At 39.6% G+C, this 14,865-nt stretch overlaps 1 protein-coding gene across 2 annotated transcripts in view; it reads right to left on the bottom strand.

The window, feature by feature from the left end:
* ldb2a (LIM domain binding 2a) overlaps window positions 1-14,865 on the bottom strand; it is a 58,578-nt gene that overhangs the window by 34,084 nt on the left and 9,629 nt on the right. For both annotated transcript variants that reach the window (XM_077609853.1, XM_077609854.1), the window contains exons 2-3: window positions 10,505-10,644; window positions 9,058-9,588 (exon numbers count right to left, since the gene is read on the bottom strand). In XM_077609853.1, the coding sequence (XP_077465979.1) occupies window positions 9,058-9,189 (132 nt within the window). In that variant the 5' untranslated portion in view covers window positions 9,190-9,588; window positions 10,505-10,644. The remainder of the gene's footprint in view (window positions 1-9,057; window positions 9,589-10,504; window positions 10,645-14,865) is intronic.

Below are 14,865 nucleotides of genomic sequence, written 5' to 3'. Positions count from 1 at the left end.
TAGTTAGGTCCAGCGGCTTTGAATGCAACAAGCTTCACACCATGGGAGGACACTCTGTGCTGACTTTTTAGAGCATGCACACACACACCTCAACATTTTTTTTTCTCTATCCTCCACACTTGTCATAAATAACACTTCACACACTCTAACGTGAGCTTTAATGATAATGGGATTATGTCGGAGACTGGCAGCTCTTCAGTGTTGTTACATCCATTCCCAGCAGTCCAGATGGGATTTACTGACTCTCTCACTGCTCCGCCATCATTTAAGACTTAGCATTGATGCTAATGTGCTTTGACAAGTTATGACATATCGCCACCTTTCTTTATGCTCGCCGAGCACTTCCCACATGTTGACAATTAGCCCTACCGTCATCCAGATGTGTTTGACAAGCTTGTCCATCGAGCAAAGAAAAGGTAATATTCACATATCAAATCAAATTAAGGGTGGGTAACCCTATGGCCCGTGGAGCAAAAACAATAACAAATAAAAAAAACAGGGGGTACGGTCTGCTATGAAATTCTAAAAAAAAACATTGGGTTCAGCTTTGTCAATTTCCTGTTTGATGGCAAGTCCATTTTTGCCACCAAGTTGTGCCCACCCAAATTCTTGGAACTTGAATGTTGATGACATTTGGCATATTTTAGACAAATTCTCTGAGAGGAGTTTGGGACGAATGTGTAAAACCACTAAATGTAACCTAAAATTGATGTTGACTTGACAATGATGTTTAAAGATTGAGACATTACATGAAGTGATTACTCAAACATTGGTCTGAAATGATGACTTGACCTCAAATACTCCTCTTTTCAACTTTTCCTCCTCCATAAAACCAGTTCCACCAAAACCAAAGACTTCTTACACAAAGCAGCTTAAAAACTTTCACTACACTATTTACATCCTAACATTTAAAGCTGTCTAAGCCAAGGACTTTTAAAAAGAAAACCTGCCTCATGCCTTTACTTCAGATTTTAAGATGTTGAATGACTGTATATGTTTAAGAGAAATATGCATTGGCTTATCAATTATTATTGGATTTCTAATGTCTTTGCAGTATTGGAAATCTTACCAAAAGATCAACACAGACAAGATATCACTTATTTGACCCAAGTATCTGGTTTCTTAACTAGATAGCATGCTGTATACTTGAACAAATATATAACTTATACTGAAGACCTAAAAATGTACACAAAAGCCTCAATTCTCTCAATCATACTTTGGAAAAATCTGTCTACATCTGTTAGTAAACTCTTATTTAAGAACAACAACAAAAACAACCACCTAAGAGGTGAGTATCTGTGAGAAATCATATATCAATAAACTATATTGAACCAAACAACTGGTTTATTTTGCCATTTTGGGGGCTATTCTACAACTATAGCACCCCCCTACGGCCGGCCACCATGACCGAGAAACCACCACCGGTTGCAAATGATATATTTAGCGTACTCTGAGCTCCCCGCGGCCTGAACGTGTTGAGGTGCACCGTGGCACTTGCCTCCCTGCAGCTGGCTGACAGACAACATCCTCCCTTCATTCACGCCTTCAGCCTCCCTGACGAGCCGCATGGCGTGACCGTGTTTGTTGTCATATGCTACAAATCAGGCCCACACACCCGCTCGCCAGCTTCCAAGTGAAAAAGGTGAACCTGCTCCGTTGCAACCGGACACAGCATCACTGATTCCAAACTGAATGCGCCCCAAAAAGTATGTCCACCTTATGATTTAATTTTCATATACAGTACCCCAGAAGTCTAGCGCCATCAATGGCAGCCAATGAGTTTAAACGGACACCAATTTAATGGAAATGTTGGTCTAGTGGAAAAATTTGCCAGTAATCCAATTGTTCCTTTATTGCAAATTGTCATTTTTCAAAATATATAAACCGCAATTGTTTACACTGTGTGTACACATTAAATAAGACACACTTGACTATAAGCCCCAGGATTCAAAGCGGGTGCAGTATTTTTCTATTTGCATATTGTACATTGTACGCCTATGGTTAAATTCTATACATACAATGTGCATAAAAAAATCAAATAAAGAGAATAGTTATTTTTTTTATTAAAATGACAAGACTAGCATTTTGGTTTTTTTAAGAAAAATCAAATCTGTGCTCAAGAGAGAGTACACCAGTTAGCTTACACTAGTCTGCATGAATCTTCTCTCCCAAGATATTCCCTTCCAGCCTCTTTCAAGAGTGAAGTGTGGGCGTTTTTAGGGGCCATGATCTCTGAGAAACAACATTTTCTGAAAGCCTGTTCAGCAACCGAATAGAATGCAAGTAACGGCTGTGAAGCAAGTTTGACTGGGACTCAAAAGTGCCTCAGGTTACACTCTACATGTGGGAGACGTGTAGAAAGCTTGTTTAGCAAGTCAGTCTTTATTTGATTGACTGCGCGCCAGACAGTACCTACAGAGCTGATCTCTATGCTGTGAGTCCAAAAAAATAAGAAGCCATTTTAAATTCAGCTAAATCAACTATTGAGAAACTGAAAACATGATAAAAAATAAAACCAAAAGTATCAACATTTTACAATCATTTTGAAACTTTTTTTTAATATTTTGATATTGTTCATACACAAACTCATACCGTTACTATATAAAAATCTTTACTGTTGTTTCAACATGAGAAAATGTTTTAAAAATATTTTGGTCACTTATCAAAAATAGACTGCAAAAGTGATGTGATTTGTCTATATGTGAGAAATAAAAATATAAACTTTGAAAGATATATAAACAACAAGAGATGGTTAAAGGAGTCCACAGTCTGTCATAGCACCTCAATAAAAGTTGTCTCCCCAGAATTCAACCAAAACAATGAATCAGAAAACTTTGAAGCAAATATCCTAATATTAGAAAGCCACTATAAACGTTTAACAACCATTGTGAATCCAATGGGTGAATTGAAAAGTTCCAGAAACCGCAACATTTTCACCACACTGTGCTTTAATCCTGTCCAGATGTTCTGCAGGTTTCAAACCTTGTGGCCCTAAAATGTTGCCCCATTTGGCCGACACAAACCTGCCAGCACCGCAGCCATACATTATGCAAATTAGGTTGAATTAATGCAGGGGAAAAAAAATTGCCCTTGAACAACAGAAAGTCAGAACACGACATTCTACTTGGAACCGAGGTTTAAAGTGCCCCTATCACGTGGGAGGGTACTTTACTGAATTCGATTTGGATTTCCCTGAGTCACAAACCATAGTTATTTTCTTAGTAAAATAAACTAAAAAGGCACAAAAACTGTTTTCATTTGTATTTTAGTGTTGGCCAGAAAACTGCAGTTGTTACTGAGTCAGACATTATGACCAACGGTGACACTTCATCTTCTTCCATTTAGTTTCAATTCGTTTCAAATAGATTGAACGTCTACTATAGATAAACTCTTTTAGATATACAGCAGAAGGATGATTGGACGCCAAATGATCATCTGTCTATCATTAAATATTGCAAAAGCAAGCTCCAAAACAAATAGACGCACGGGAGAAAAACAAACAGTCGTCTGCAGCGACATTTTTCTCTTTTTTTATTTTAATTTTTTATCTGTAAGAGTTCAAATGAGTTCATCACTGAATTTCAGCCAAATGATGAAATATGCAGAAAGCTCAAGCTGCCTGCTAACTAACCTGAAGCTCCTTTTCTTTTTTAATGATGAAATATCATCTGGTTGAATATTTTATACGAAAACACGAGTTGGGCTGGTGCTGGTAGATTTCAAGTAAATCTCCAGCAGCCGGCTTTTTGCGTGGGCAGAAAAAGATGAATCAAATCCACTTTCTTCCTGCTAATCAGCTTAGAAAACTTAGTTCTGGCTACTATGGTGGGAACGTGAAGCACGCTCAGCTTTCTCTCGCCTACTGTGATTTACCGACATCCCACCGGTCCCCCTTCCAAAAAAAGTCACAAAAATTGTGTAAATCCAAATATATATAAAATGTAAAAAAAAATGCTAGGCTAAATTTGTGATAAAATAGATTTGTGTCTCGCTCATTTCTGCTGCAATGACTGCTATACTGCGTTGTGGTAGTTGGTAAAAGGGACAATTAGATATTCAAAAGATCTGATCGCAATAGGTGTCCAATCCATTTTAACTGGGAGTGAGTGCGTCGCTGGAATTTGAAATCTCCATCAAGAAATGGTGTTTTGCCATTTTCATGCAGCCCGCCCAGAAGTCCGGCATGTTATCGGAGCGACACCAGAAGACGATAGCAGGGCGGTAAAGGAAAATGCTGGATCTAGCCTATTGTGTGAGCATCCTGCTGCATTTTAGGACTATTTTTCTGTCTGTTTCCTACTCTGGGAACATCCTCTCACTACAGTTTGAAAGTTTGGGGTCAGGTCACTCATATGAAATGTTTTCCATGAAAATTATACAAAAAAAAGATACTCTATTCATGCAGGGATGAAATTACATTACAATTTCATGGCTTTTCATAGGCTATGTTCACCCTCAATTACTAATCGTTAATAGAAACTGGACTTCTGAATTTTCGCCTCAATGAAGAGCGGTGGGAAGCTCTTGATATGATTGGAAAAAATTATCACAATCCAACACTGTATCACTACAATTTGACACCCCTACTATGAACTGTCAAGAAACTCATTTTTTTAAACTAATGGGACTACTAAGTGGGTGTCTATTTGAGTACTTCTTACTCCATGCAGATGATCTCAAGGGGGACTTTTTTTGCCCTCTTCCAACAGTCCATCTTAATCCTTATAGTTCAACTTGACCCCACATTGTAAGCCCCATCTATTGGTGTCAATAGGATGCATGTGGGAGGGCAGCATGGATGGGGGACATCCTAGCCATGACAGGAACAAGGGATTTGGTCATAATGAACACTCTGCGTGAGTGTCGGACCACTAGTCGGGTGGCACAAGAATGGAAATATGAGTGCAGGATGGGGAAAGCCAATCAAGTCAAGGCTGCCAGTCGCTGTCCAGTGAGAGAGAGCTACCTATATTGATGCTGACCTAATTCCAGTTGTCCAAACCAGACACTTTTATCAAATACTGAAAAGCGAGATTGTAGCCGATCATTCTTGCACTTTTGAAAAACATTCAGGAAGTGCAAATACATTTGAAATCTGATGAGAAATGTCAGTCATCACTCCTTCAAATGTAATCAAATTTCATAAAAAGATTATAATTTGGAAATAAATGCCCTCCAAATAGTCCTTTGAAACCATCCTTTACTCAAATGAAGCCTTATTCTCACCTTAATTTTGATCATCCATAAATTATTGGCATCCCTTCCTGCTTCACGGGTATTATCCTTAGCATATAGTATCTATCTGTATCCTGCTACCTAACAACTCCTAAAAAAACGACTTTAGCGTGTTTTCTAGCAGTTTTGTTACTGGGTATGCCGGGTCTGCTTAAAATAGCACATTTAAACACAATGCCAGGATACAAATGTTGAAGTGAAACTTTCAGAGGTCAGAGTTTAACTCATTTTGACAATGAAAGACACTTTACATTGCGGTGGAACAGTTCAAATATCTTAATGTTTATTCAGCCACTACTTGCCATTCAGACCCGCATCATTATTCATATACACTTGGTTTAAGGCTCATAGTATTGTACTCCAGTCATAATAACGTGGCAATACAGCACCCACTCCTGAAAAAAATAAATAAAAAAAACAAGAAAACCTCCAAGACTTTTGTCTTCCTGCTTTACTTACAGCGCTATTGTGCCTGCGCTGCATATTAATGCCCTCTATGCTAATGGTCTTAACGCGGCGGAGGTCGAAGAAAGCTCCTCCTCTGAATGCTAATCCACCACCTCATTTGCATACGCTTAAGTGTCAAAAATGCCCCGTTAAATCATCGCGGAGAGAGAAACAACGGCCTCGTGGCGTTGAATCAAGCCACATCAAAGCTCCATTTAAGATCGGCGCGGGTCGCGACTGGGTCGCGGCGGTCTGAAAGGAAGGTAATGGGATGGTAGCGGCGGCGTGCACCAATACAGGCGGCAGGTAATAAGTATGAACTGAGGCGGTAATAAGACGGCAATGAAACATAGCCGCAGTCATCACAGGTCCGCAAGCGCATAAGTCAGTGGGGTTGGAGGGTCGAGGCCGACAATGGTGTGGCGCTTTGGCTTTTTGCTCTTTGTGAGCTTTTCCAATCGATTGCTCCAGACCTCTGAATACTTGCCATTTGGATATTTTTGGTCCAAATTGGACTCTTGTTTGTTAGTAAAGATTATAGGTAGGTATTTGTGATGTGATAATTTATCAATATTATTACACTTTTATGTTTGTATGTAGTATTTCAATGAGTTCCTTGTAAGGACTCAAATAATTGATGCAAAAGGCCAAGCAGGAAACTCAAAGAGTAACTTCTCCATTAAAAGGTAGTCACAAAGCCAGTTTCACATACCAAAATTGAATTTGGTGGTCATTTCTACTGTTAAAAGACTCCCAAAAAGCCCCAATAAGCCATGCTTGAAAATGCTCAGGGCATTCAATTTCAGGTGTTTAGACAAACTGCCATCCTATTTGGACTACATGGGCGACAACGATCTTATTGTTTTTCTCCTAAGGCGGTTTGTGGCGGCAAAGTTTGAAGATGTTTTCATAAATCTCCAATAACTCATCTCCACAAGGTCAGAATCAAGGAGACCTGAGCCTAACTCAATAAAAAGCATTCCCACAGGTGGCATGGGAGGCGCCGATGAAGGCGTTTAGCGAAAACGGGAAACAAATGACACACGGAGTTGACGCCAGCGAAACTAGTCAAGACAGCGGCGTCCCCTCGGGAGCAAATGCGAGTCCCCTCCAAATGTCAAGTCCTTCAGTGTGAGCGGCAGCCGATTGCGTTCAAACACGCCCTCATGAATAAGACAAATGGGAGAGTTTCTATCTGGGTAGCGCGACTTGAGTCGACTTTCGCACAAGGTGGCATCGAGCCGAGGTCGGTCACCTTCTCCGGTTCGCAATGCTCGAAAGATGACCAATCAGCTAACAATTGACTTGTTATGCTACGACAAGCTTTGGTCAAGCAACAAAGTAAAAGACCATATGACATGTGCACGTCAATCAGTAAGGAATCCTGATCACAACAAGGTTAAAATTGAATACAAGTGACAGAAAACCTATCAGATATGTCTCATTGTAAAATATTTTATTGTTTTTTTTTAGTATTTGAAGATAAATGATGAAGAGACATTCATTTCTTAGTGACGACGCAACCTTTCTGACACATGCCAATCAAACTTCTGCATTATCTTTTTAAAGGCAGTATTTCACAAACATCTCATTAGATTTTCCTTACACATACATACACGCACACACACACACCAGCATGTTTTATCACAGAATGCGAGCGTTAGATTTGTGCGAGGGTCTAGCGAGGTGGGGGCTTGGACAGAGCGCTTGACGATATATATGAATAATGCAGCATGCAGCTACAACTCGCAGCCTCGCTCGGCTTTAAGTTCCTCTTAAGAAAAAAAGTCACCATCTGCAAGCTGCTGCTGCCTGGCTTTAAAATTGAGTTTAGAAAAAAAATCTAAATTATGCTGCATACTGGATAGACTCCACACTACAATAATATATATTTAAGAAAAAGAAACACAATTAAGTGATATGCCCATCAAATTCACTCAATTTCCATTGGGCAGCAATAATACACATTTACACACTATTTCTAAAAATGATCTGCAAAAGTTTACAGTGGTCAAAACCTATTCATAAAAGTGATCATTTATGATGGGTATTTGAAAAAGTTAACCTCCATGTATTTAGTAGTTTTAAAGAAAGAAAAATGCATAAAACATGCATAGTTGTTTAGTGCATGTAAATTAATGTAATACATGCAGAAAATGTGTGTTTTAATCGCACAGTGTTGTAAATTGTGCAAGATAGTCTTTGATGCTTGATTGGAGTCAAGGTAATCTCATTTTAAGAGTGCTTTTAATTGTAATATAATGCGACTAATTCCATTTAACCCCTTAATACTGTACTGGTTGCAGTATTAATACTCAAGATTCCTGCACACTATTGGGATGAAGATGGGGGGTCATGTGGTCCAGGACACAAGTAAGTCTTAGAATATATAAATACAATGTTTCCGCAATTTAAAAAATAGATGTAAATAGTTTGACTAAATCTGAATTATTGTAGAAAACGTGTAGAAACGTAAAATTATACATTAAAATGAAGAGTCAAAATTAAAAAGTTTTTAAAAAGTCAAAAATATCTATCAAATTGACTTTCCACCTGACTGAGGTTATGTTGAACCAATAACCATTTACACACTCTATGGAGCTGAATCTTAAGAGCAAAATTAACTCCCATTACTGTATGGTATTCTATTCTCAAGTAAGAGTCTTAACAAAATAAAAGACTTGTTAAGCCACCGTCCATAAAACTTCAAACACACATACTTTATTTTCTAAAACACAACCAACATGTGTTACCACCTAATACAAAGCTAATCTTTAGTTAGGAATAAATGTTTAACCTAATGCATCTTGAATCTAACTACACAAGTGAATGTCAATCTCAACTTTTAACTCAAAATTTCTACCCTAAAGTATGAAATATGCATTATTGCATTAGTACAGTTGAAATGTGGGATTCTAATTGGGAAAGTTTTAACAAATCATAGGGAACTGTTCAGTCCACATAATAGAATTGAATTCCTTACAGTTTCTTTTTTTGGTGGTGGTGAAGGTGTTCTTGTTCAGTCAGGTGCATCATTTTTCTAATTGAGTATTGAATGCATTAACATTAGCCTGCATAAACCTATACACTCAAAATTGCTGCGATAAAATAGTATGAAAATTACTCTGCCAAATTGTCATCACGGAAAACTTAACAAATAACTATTACTGCATGTTAATAAATTTAGGTGTGGAACGGTCAACTAATTAAGTCAACCAATTGGGTCCGTGAACGCAGCACTAACATCCCAGTGTCCCACTTGAACATCGCACTTTGACTTCTCCATCTAGCATTCTCTGAAAGGTGCCCCCACCCCCATTATCCCCAGTATCCCCCCTCCAACACCAATCCGGAGCATGCAGCCGGGTTACTCACCTCGGTGCGCGTCTGAAGCCGCTTGTTCATCTCATAGATCCGGTACTCGGGCTGCATCACGTAGGGCGAATGTCTCCGGTAGAAGGGTCCGAAAGGGGACGAGTAGAAGGGGTCGTGGTTAGGGTTGGACATGGTCGCTTCCGCGGTTTCAGTGGAACGGGGGTAAGGGGTAAAAGGGAGGTGGGGGGGCTGCCGCGGTCTCAGCACGCAGCGGACTTGCACATGGAGGCGGGCTGGCGGGCGCTCCTCTGCAGGCTGCAGGCACCCCCGGCGTCAAGCGGCAGCCGCGCTGTCGAGGCTGAGCGGCACTCTGCAAGTTGGCCGGGCTGCCTGCTCGCGCGAGCAAGGAACCAAGAGGAGGGGGGAGGAAGGAGGGAGGCAGGGAGGGAGGGATGGAGGCTTGGGAGGAGGAAACCAGTGAGGGGGAGGGGGCAGATGTGGAGGAGTGTGTGCAGGAGAGGGGGGGCCATTTCCTGCAGAGACCCCCCTCCCTCCTCCAAAACTGGAGATTTCCTCTTGACTTCTGCACTCCTGCAAAGTTCACGTGCGCCTTGTTAAAGGGGGTTAAGGGGGAGGGGACAGTTACTTCATCACAAGTTTGTTTATTTACTCCAGTGTCTGTCGACAAGCATATTGGTGAAAGTCCAGTTGGATCTAATGGACTCTGTCATGAACACATGTGCAAGAGTGTGTTTTGTGGGATTCCGTAGATGCTGCTGTGTTGGTTAGTAAATACGTAGTCCATGCTTAGCACTAGGTGAGACCAGGCATTGTCTAATTTGAGGGGAGGCGTTAATCAAAGTGTAGTTTGTGTGCTTCAATATGTGATGCTGCTTTAATTAGCAATGCACTTCAACTGGGCCCGGAACTTTTTAGTCACTCCGAATGTTGGCGTCATTCAAAAACAATAGTGTCAGACTTAATGATTTATATCCGTGCACAAGTTAGTCCATGAAACCATTAAATTTCATCGATGGTGGTACTAGACATACAATAAATCTTAACTTTTAAAAAACGGTCACTTCCAGATTCTCAAGCCCAAACTCCCGATTTGTAATTTCCAACATCAGATTTCCATTTGTTTCACCCGCGCCTTCACAATAATTGCCTCAAATGAGTTGCGATAAAATCCTTAAAACATTAAATCTTTTTCTACTAGGAGTAAAAGATAAAAAAACACACTAAAGATAAAAATACACTAAATTAGCTTTGCTCTTCCTCAGCATCTCTTCTATGTGGGCTTTGGAGACCTTGCTCAAACATTACCCAGAATATGCCAACCTTGAAGGGACTTTCTATAGTTGAAGTGTCCCGTGTGAAACAACTTGGCCTGGTAACAGCCCCCGTAATGATTTGCCCCTGAAGCTGTTTTAACTGAGCAACATGGTTTTTGGAAGGCATAGTTATCAGGACAAAAAGAAGAAAAAAAAGACTCAAAACGCCATACCTGAAAGAATTAGCATTTTAGTTTGAAGCTGATGTTTTGTGTTGAATTTGGTCCTTTTCGCATATGCAGGCAGGTTATTATGGAAGCCAGTTTGACATCTTGTTGGTCATGGGGGACGAAAAAGCCACAAGAAGCCGTTCCTAAAAAAAAAAAAAAAGATTTAAAAAAAGGAAAAAAACTACATACCCTTAAAAATTAACAACACATGTCGGGACTGTTTCCCGCATTCAAATACATAGCTCACAGTGGGAATTAATGAAGAGCATTCATGAAGTCTGACTTTTAATCCAAAAGTCTAAGGGAGAGAGGGTTGTGTGCAGTTGCTATCGAGCAAGATAACTGTTGTAATCAAAATGCCTCCGGCATCCGCTCGGGTAATTCATAAAAAAAAGAAAACTTTTGAAAAATCTATTAATATAGCTTTAATTAAAAACTACATATTTTAATATCTCAAGACCGTTTCAATTGACATTTCCTAACAGGATTTGCTTGCTTGCCTCCAGCATTTTTCCACTACAGCGACACTAACCCACGTTCAACTGCGCAGTCCCTTTATCACATTTACATATTAAATTGATGACAATGTGCGGTCCCTCGTTAACCTGGACATAATGATCCTGCCCCTGACATCCAATGTATGAAGGTATTCTGTAATCAAGTCTCACACAATGGTCATGGAGGACAGTATGTGGTCTCTGTATAGTATGCGAGGGAAAAAAATTGTATGACATTTGTAGAAATTCTGATTAGGGATTATTCAAACACGCTAGTGATAAGAAGTAAGACATTTCAAGATGGTTAAAAAATGACTTAGGCAATTGCCAATTGGTGCAAAAATAGGTAATTTGGCCAATAGTTGATACCTTTGCTGAGATTTTCCAACCTTACTCCTATTTTAAGAGAATTTCTGAATATTGTCTGCAGAGAGAAAAATGTACATTTTAAAAACAAGACTAACATAGTGCGCTCTTGATATTCTTAATTTGTGTTCATCTTTAAACTCAACAATTTTGTCTGATTCCAACGTTTGTAAAATATGGAAACATGTTGGTTTCTAGCACATTTCAGAGTCTGTATGTATTTTTACTTAAGTACAGGGGTTCGCTTAACCAGGCGAGCAAGCGACTCCAACTTTAGCACTCGGCGTGATACCGCAGCCATGCGTTCAGGTGCAAAACCTGTGGCTGCCGAGCTGTGCAGCGTGTGTCTGCACGTGTGCGCGAAAAACTAGTGTCGGGAGATAGGGTGCGTTGCCATAGTAACACAGAGAGAGAAGCCGATCATCAGTGCTTGTGTCCTGACCCATTTCCTTTCTCACCCACAAGTGTTTGTCGCCATGTTTTACAACTCCTCCTCCTCACTCGTAACTCCAACGGTACATTTGGGTTGCAGTTCGGGAATGGACAAGTCGTTTGCACAGCAGGTTGTGCGTTCGAAACAGTGTAGCTTGAAATACATTTCTCTTTAAAGGACATGAATGGAAAAAGGCTCCAATTTTGAGACAAGAATTCAGGTGTAATCTTATAATTTTAGGATGCTTTTGGCATGGGATACTCGCAACCAATGGCTGTAGCCCCCTAAGTTATTCACTATTCAAAAAGTTGACACTTAAGAACTTTAAGTCTTTACATTAAAAGTGGCTCTTTTTGGCTGTCAAAAAATAATTTTAAGCAGTTATTTAAAAACAAAGGATCATGATTGTTTTTGTTTAAATTATGTCTTTGATAATACAATTCTAAATTAAAGCATTGTGAATAAAAGCTACATGTATGAGGTTAAATGAATAAAAACAGGAATACTCACATAACTCATTGCAGCGGATTGGACGTCTAGCAATGTCAATGCCCCTCAATAGTGTTCAGGTCCTGTAAGGGGTTAAAAAATGTTTTAGAAAATCTAATGTTATGTTCACTAAAGTCACGATTCTCAGGTTTGGATGCCCAATAATTAGTTTTAATTTAATTTCTATCAATGTTCATGTAAAAATGTGACCTGGCAATAATGCAATGGTAAAATGCTAAACTATAAAATATCTACTTGAGGGTTGAAAGTTCAAAAAACAAGCAAGTTGCACCTCGCCTGTTTGCAGCGGGGCCAAATATGGATGAAGTATAAGCCGAATAGCGGAGCAGCAACTTCTATGGTGGAATCTCATTAGCATCGTAATAGCTTCCAGGCTCATTTGCATTTTGCCGTGAGTGATTTTTTTTTCTCACCCTCCTCTTCTTCCTCACTCTTTTACCTCGTGGTGGCTGGCAAGAATAATAATAGTAATGTAATAATACTAATACTAATAATAATACGAATAATGCAGCTTTAAAGCAGGCTCCCTTTGTCTTTTTTTAATATTTGTTTATTTATTTGCGTTACATAAATTATAATTGAAAAGCACTTTTCAATTATGCAGCGCCCAGAGAAAAAAGAAGCGGTGCAATTACAGAATGCCAAATTCTTATTTGCACGACGGGGGATGACGAATGGTTACGCACGGTCGAGGACGGGAGTTGCTGTTAAAGGAGATGATGACACCATCAGAATAAGGACGCACACGACCTGTTTAGAAAGGACCATGTCGTGTGTGGGAGACACTGAGGTCGCGCGTGTCCTTGAACGCAGCACTGACTTGCTTATAACTGCAGTGAGCGCAATTATTAGTACTTCTTTATTGTATTTGCCTCGTACGCAAACAAACTCATCTATCATCATGTACTCATACTCTATGTATGTATACTGCACATGTGTATATACGCATGTCTTTACATGAGACACTCATGAAGTCCTCTGACATGAAAAAAGCCTCGCCAAAAATAAGCGCATGTTCAGACACGCACAAGCACACAACATTGTAAATTCTTCACATTGTAATTTGTGCCTACAAAGCAGTGCAGTGAGCACTGGGTTAATATGCTTGAAAGCACACTCTCACATACAAATAGTCATACGTACACGTGCAAAAATACAGAAGCACATGCAAGGACATATACAGCCACTTGTACACAAAAAGACATATCGCTATTGATATGCACAAAGAGACACGCAAACAGTACAATATACTTGCAGGACACATGCAAACCAAAGTACAGTGCAACACTGTACAGCTTACGGGTGCACAAATACACAGAATCCTATATAAAGTCAAACAGTTAATTCATTCGCTCTTTTTTAACGCTTCTTATCCTTGAAGGGTACTGGAGCCTGTCCCAACTTTCGGGCGAAAGGCAGACCATACTCTAAACTGGTCACCAGTCAGTTGTAGGGTACACACAGAGACAGACAACCAGTCACACTCACAATCACATCAATGGGAATCGGTCCCACGCCGCCCGCACTAAAGTCAGGCAAATGAAATTCTACACCATTAGTGACATTAAGTCAAACAGTCCGATCACAAATACACAAACACAGACAGAAGCTGTACACACAATAACCTATTCTTACATTCACTAGAGACACTGCACAAACAAAAGGACACGGTTCACAAGCTCAAACCTTGACACACACACAACCTCCACGAAACAAAAACACAGGCACAAAAAGTACGCACACATTATTACTACTTATACTTACTTATACAAAGAAACATCCCCCCCAAAACTCATGAACTAGCAATAACATAATTTCAACTAGTTCTGAATAATAATACGTTTCATTTACAATATTTCTGGGGCAAGCTCTTAAGTAAAAAAGTAGTGCTTCAAAATATTGTACATCATTTAAATAGAGGTCTTCTATTTTGTCACACTCAATGGACATTGTGTTGATCCTACTGGTGTACCCACCTTGGCCACTTGGGGTCAGTATAAGACAGAGATATTGTCCATTGAGAGTCTCCTCAGCACTAATATTTGTTTTTGCCTTTACTGCCGGAAGAATAAAGAATATGCGAATATATTTCTTACTGACCTTGCTGTACCATTTGCTATAAATTCACTTTTAAAATTGTTACAGCTCCACAACACAGAGTTTATTTGCCATTCCCCTGAAGTGAGCAGACGTAAAACCTGGCTGTTCTAAATACACAAGGTGTCTTTATGTTTGTTGAACTGGAAACCAAGACTAGGAGGAGTAATAAACTCAATGCCAAACTCTGTATCTTACATTATGCATATCAAAGCAAAAATCAGTCGAGTGAGAGGCTTGCATGGTAAAACAAACTCGTAAATCGAATTGAACACAACTCATGGCAATACACAAACAGTCAAAAACAGACACCCAAAAATAAGGATTAATGCATAAACCCACAAATATATGCACATTCCTAAATTAATATTCACCAGGAAGTGGCATTGAGAAAAGACTTAAAGAAGTCTCTATCAGTTATGACTTTACCTCAACAGACAACAGGCACACAGCCAGACATA

Source organism: Stigmatopora argus, chromosome 9 (genome assembly GCF_051989625.1).
Source record: "Stigmatopora argus isolate UIUO_Sarg chromosome 9, RoL_Sarg_1.0, whole genome shotgun sequence".
In the NCBI taxonomy this organism is placed as follows: domain Eukaryota; kingdom Metazoa; phylum Chordata; class Actinopteri; order Syngnathiformes; family Syngnathidae; genus Stigmatopora; species Stigmatopora argus.
This window is presented reverse-complemented; position numbering and strand designations above follow the sequence as displayed.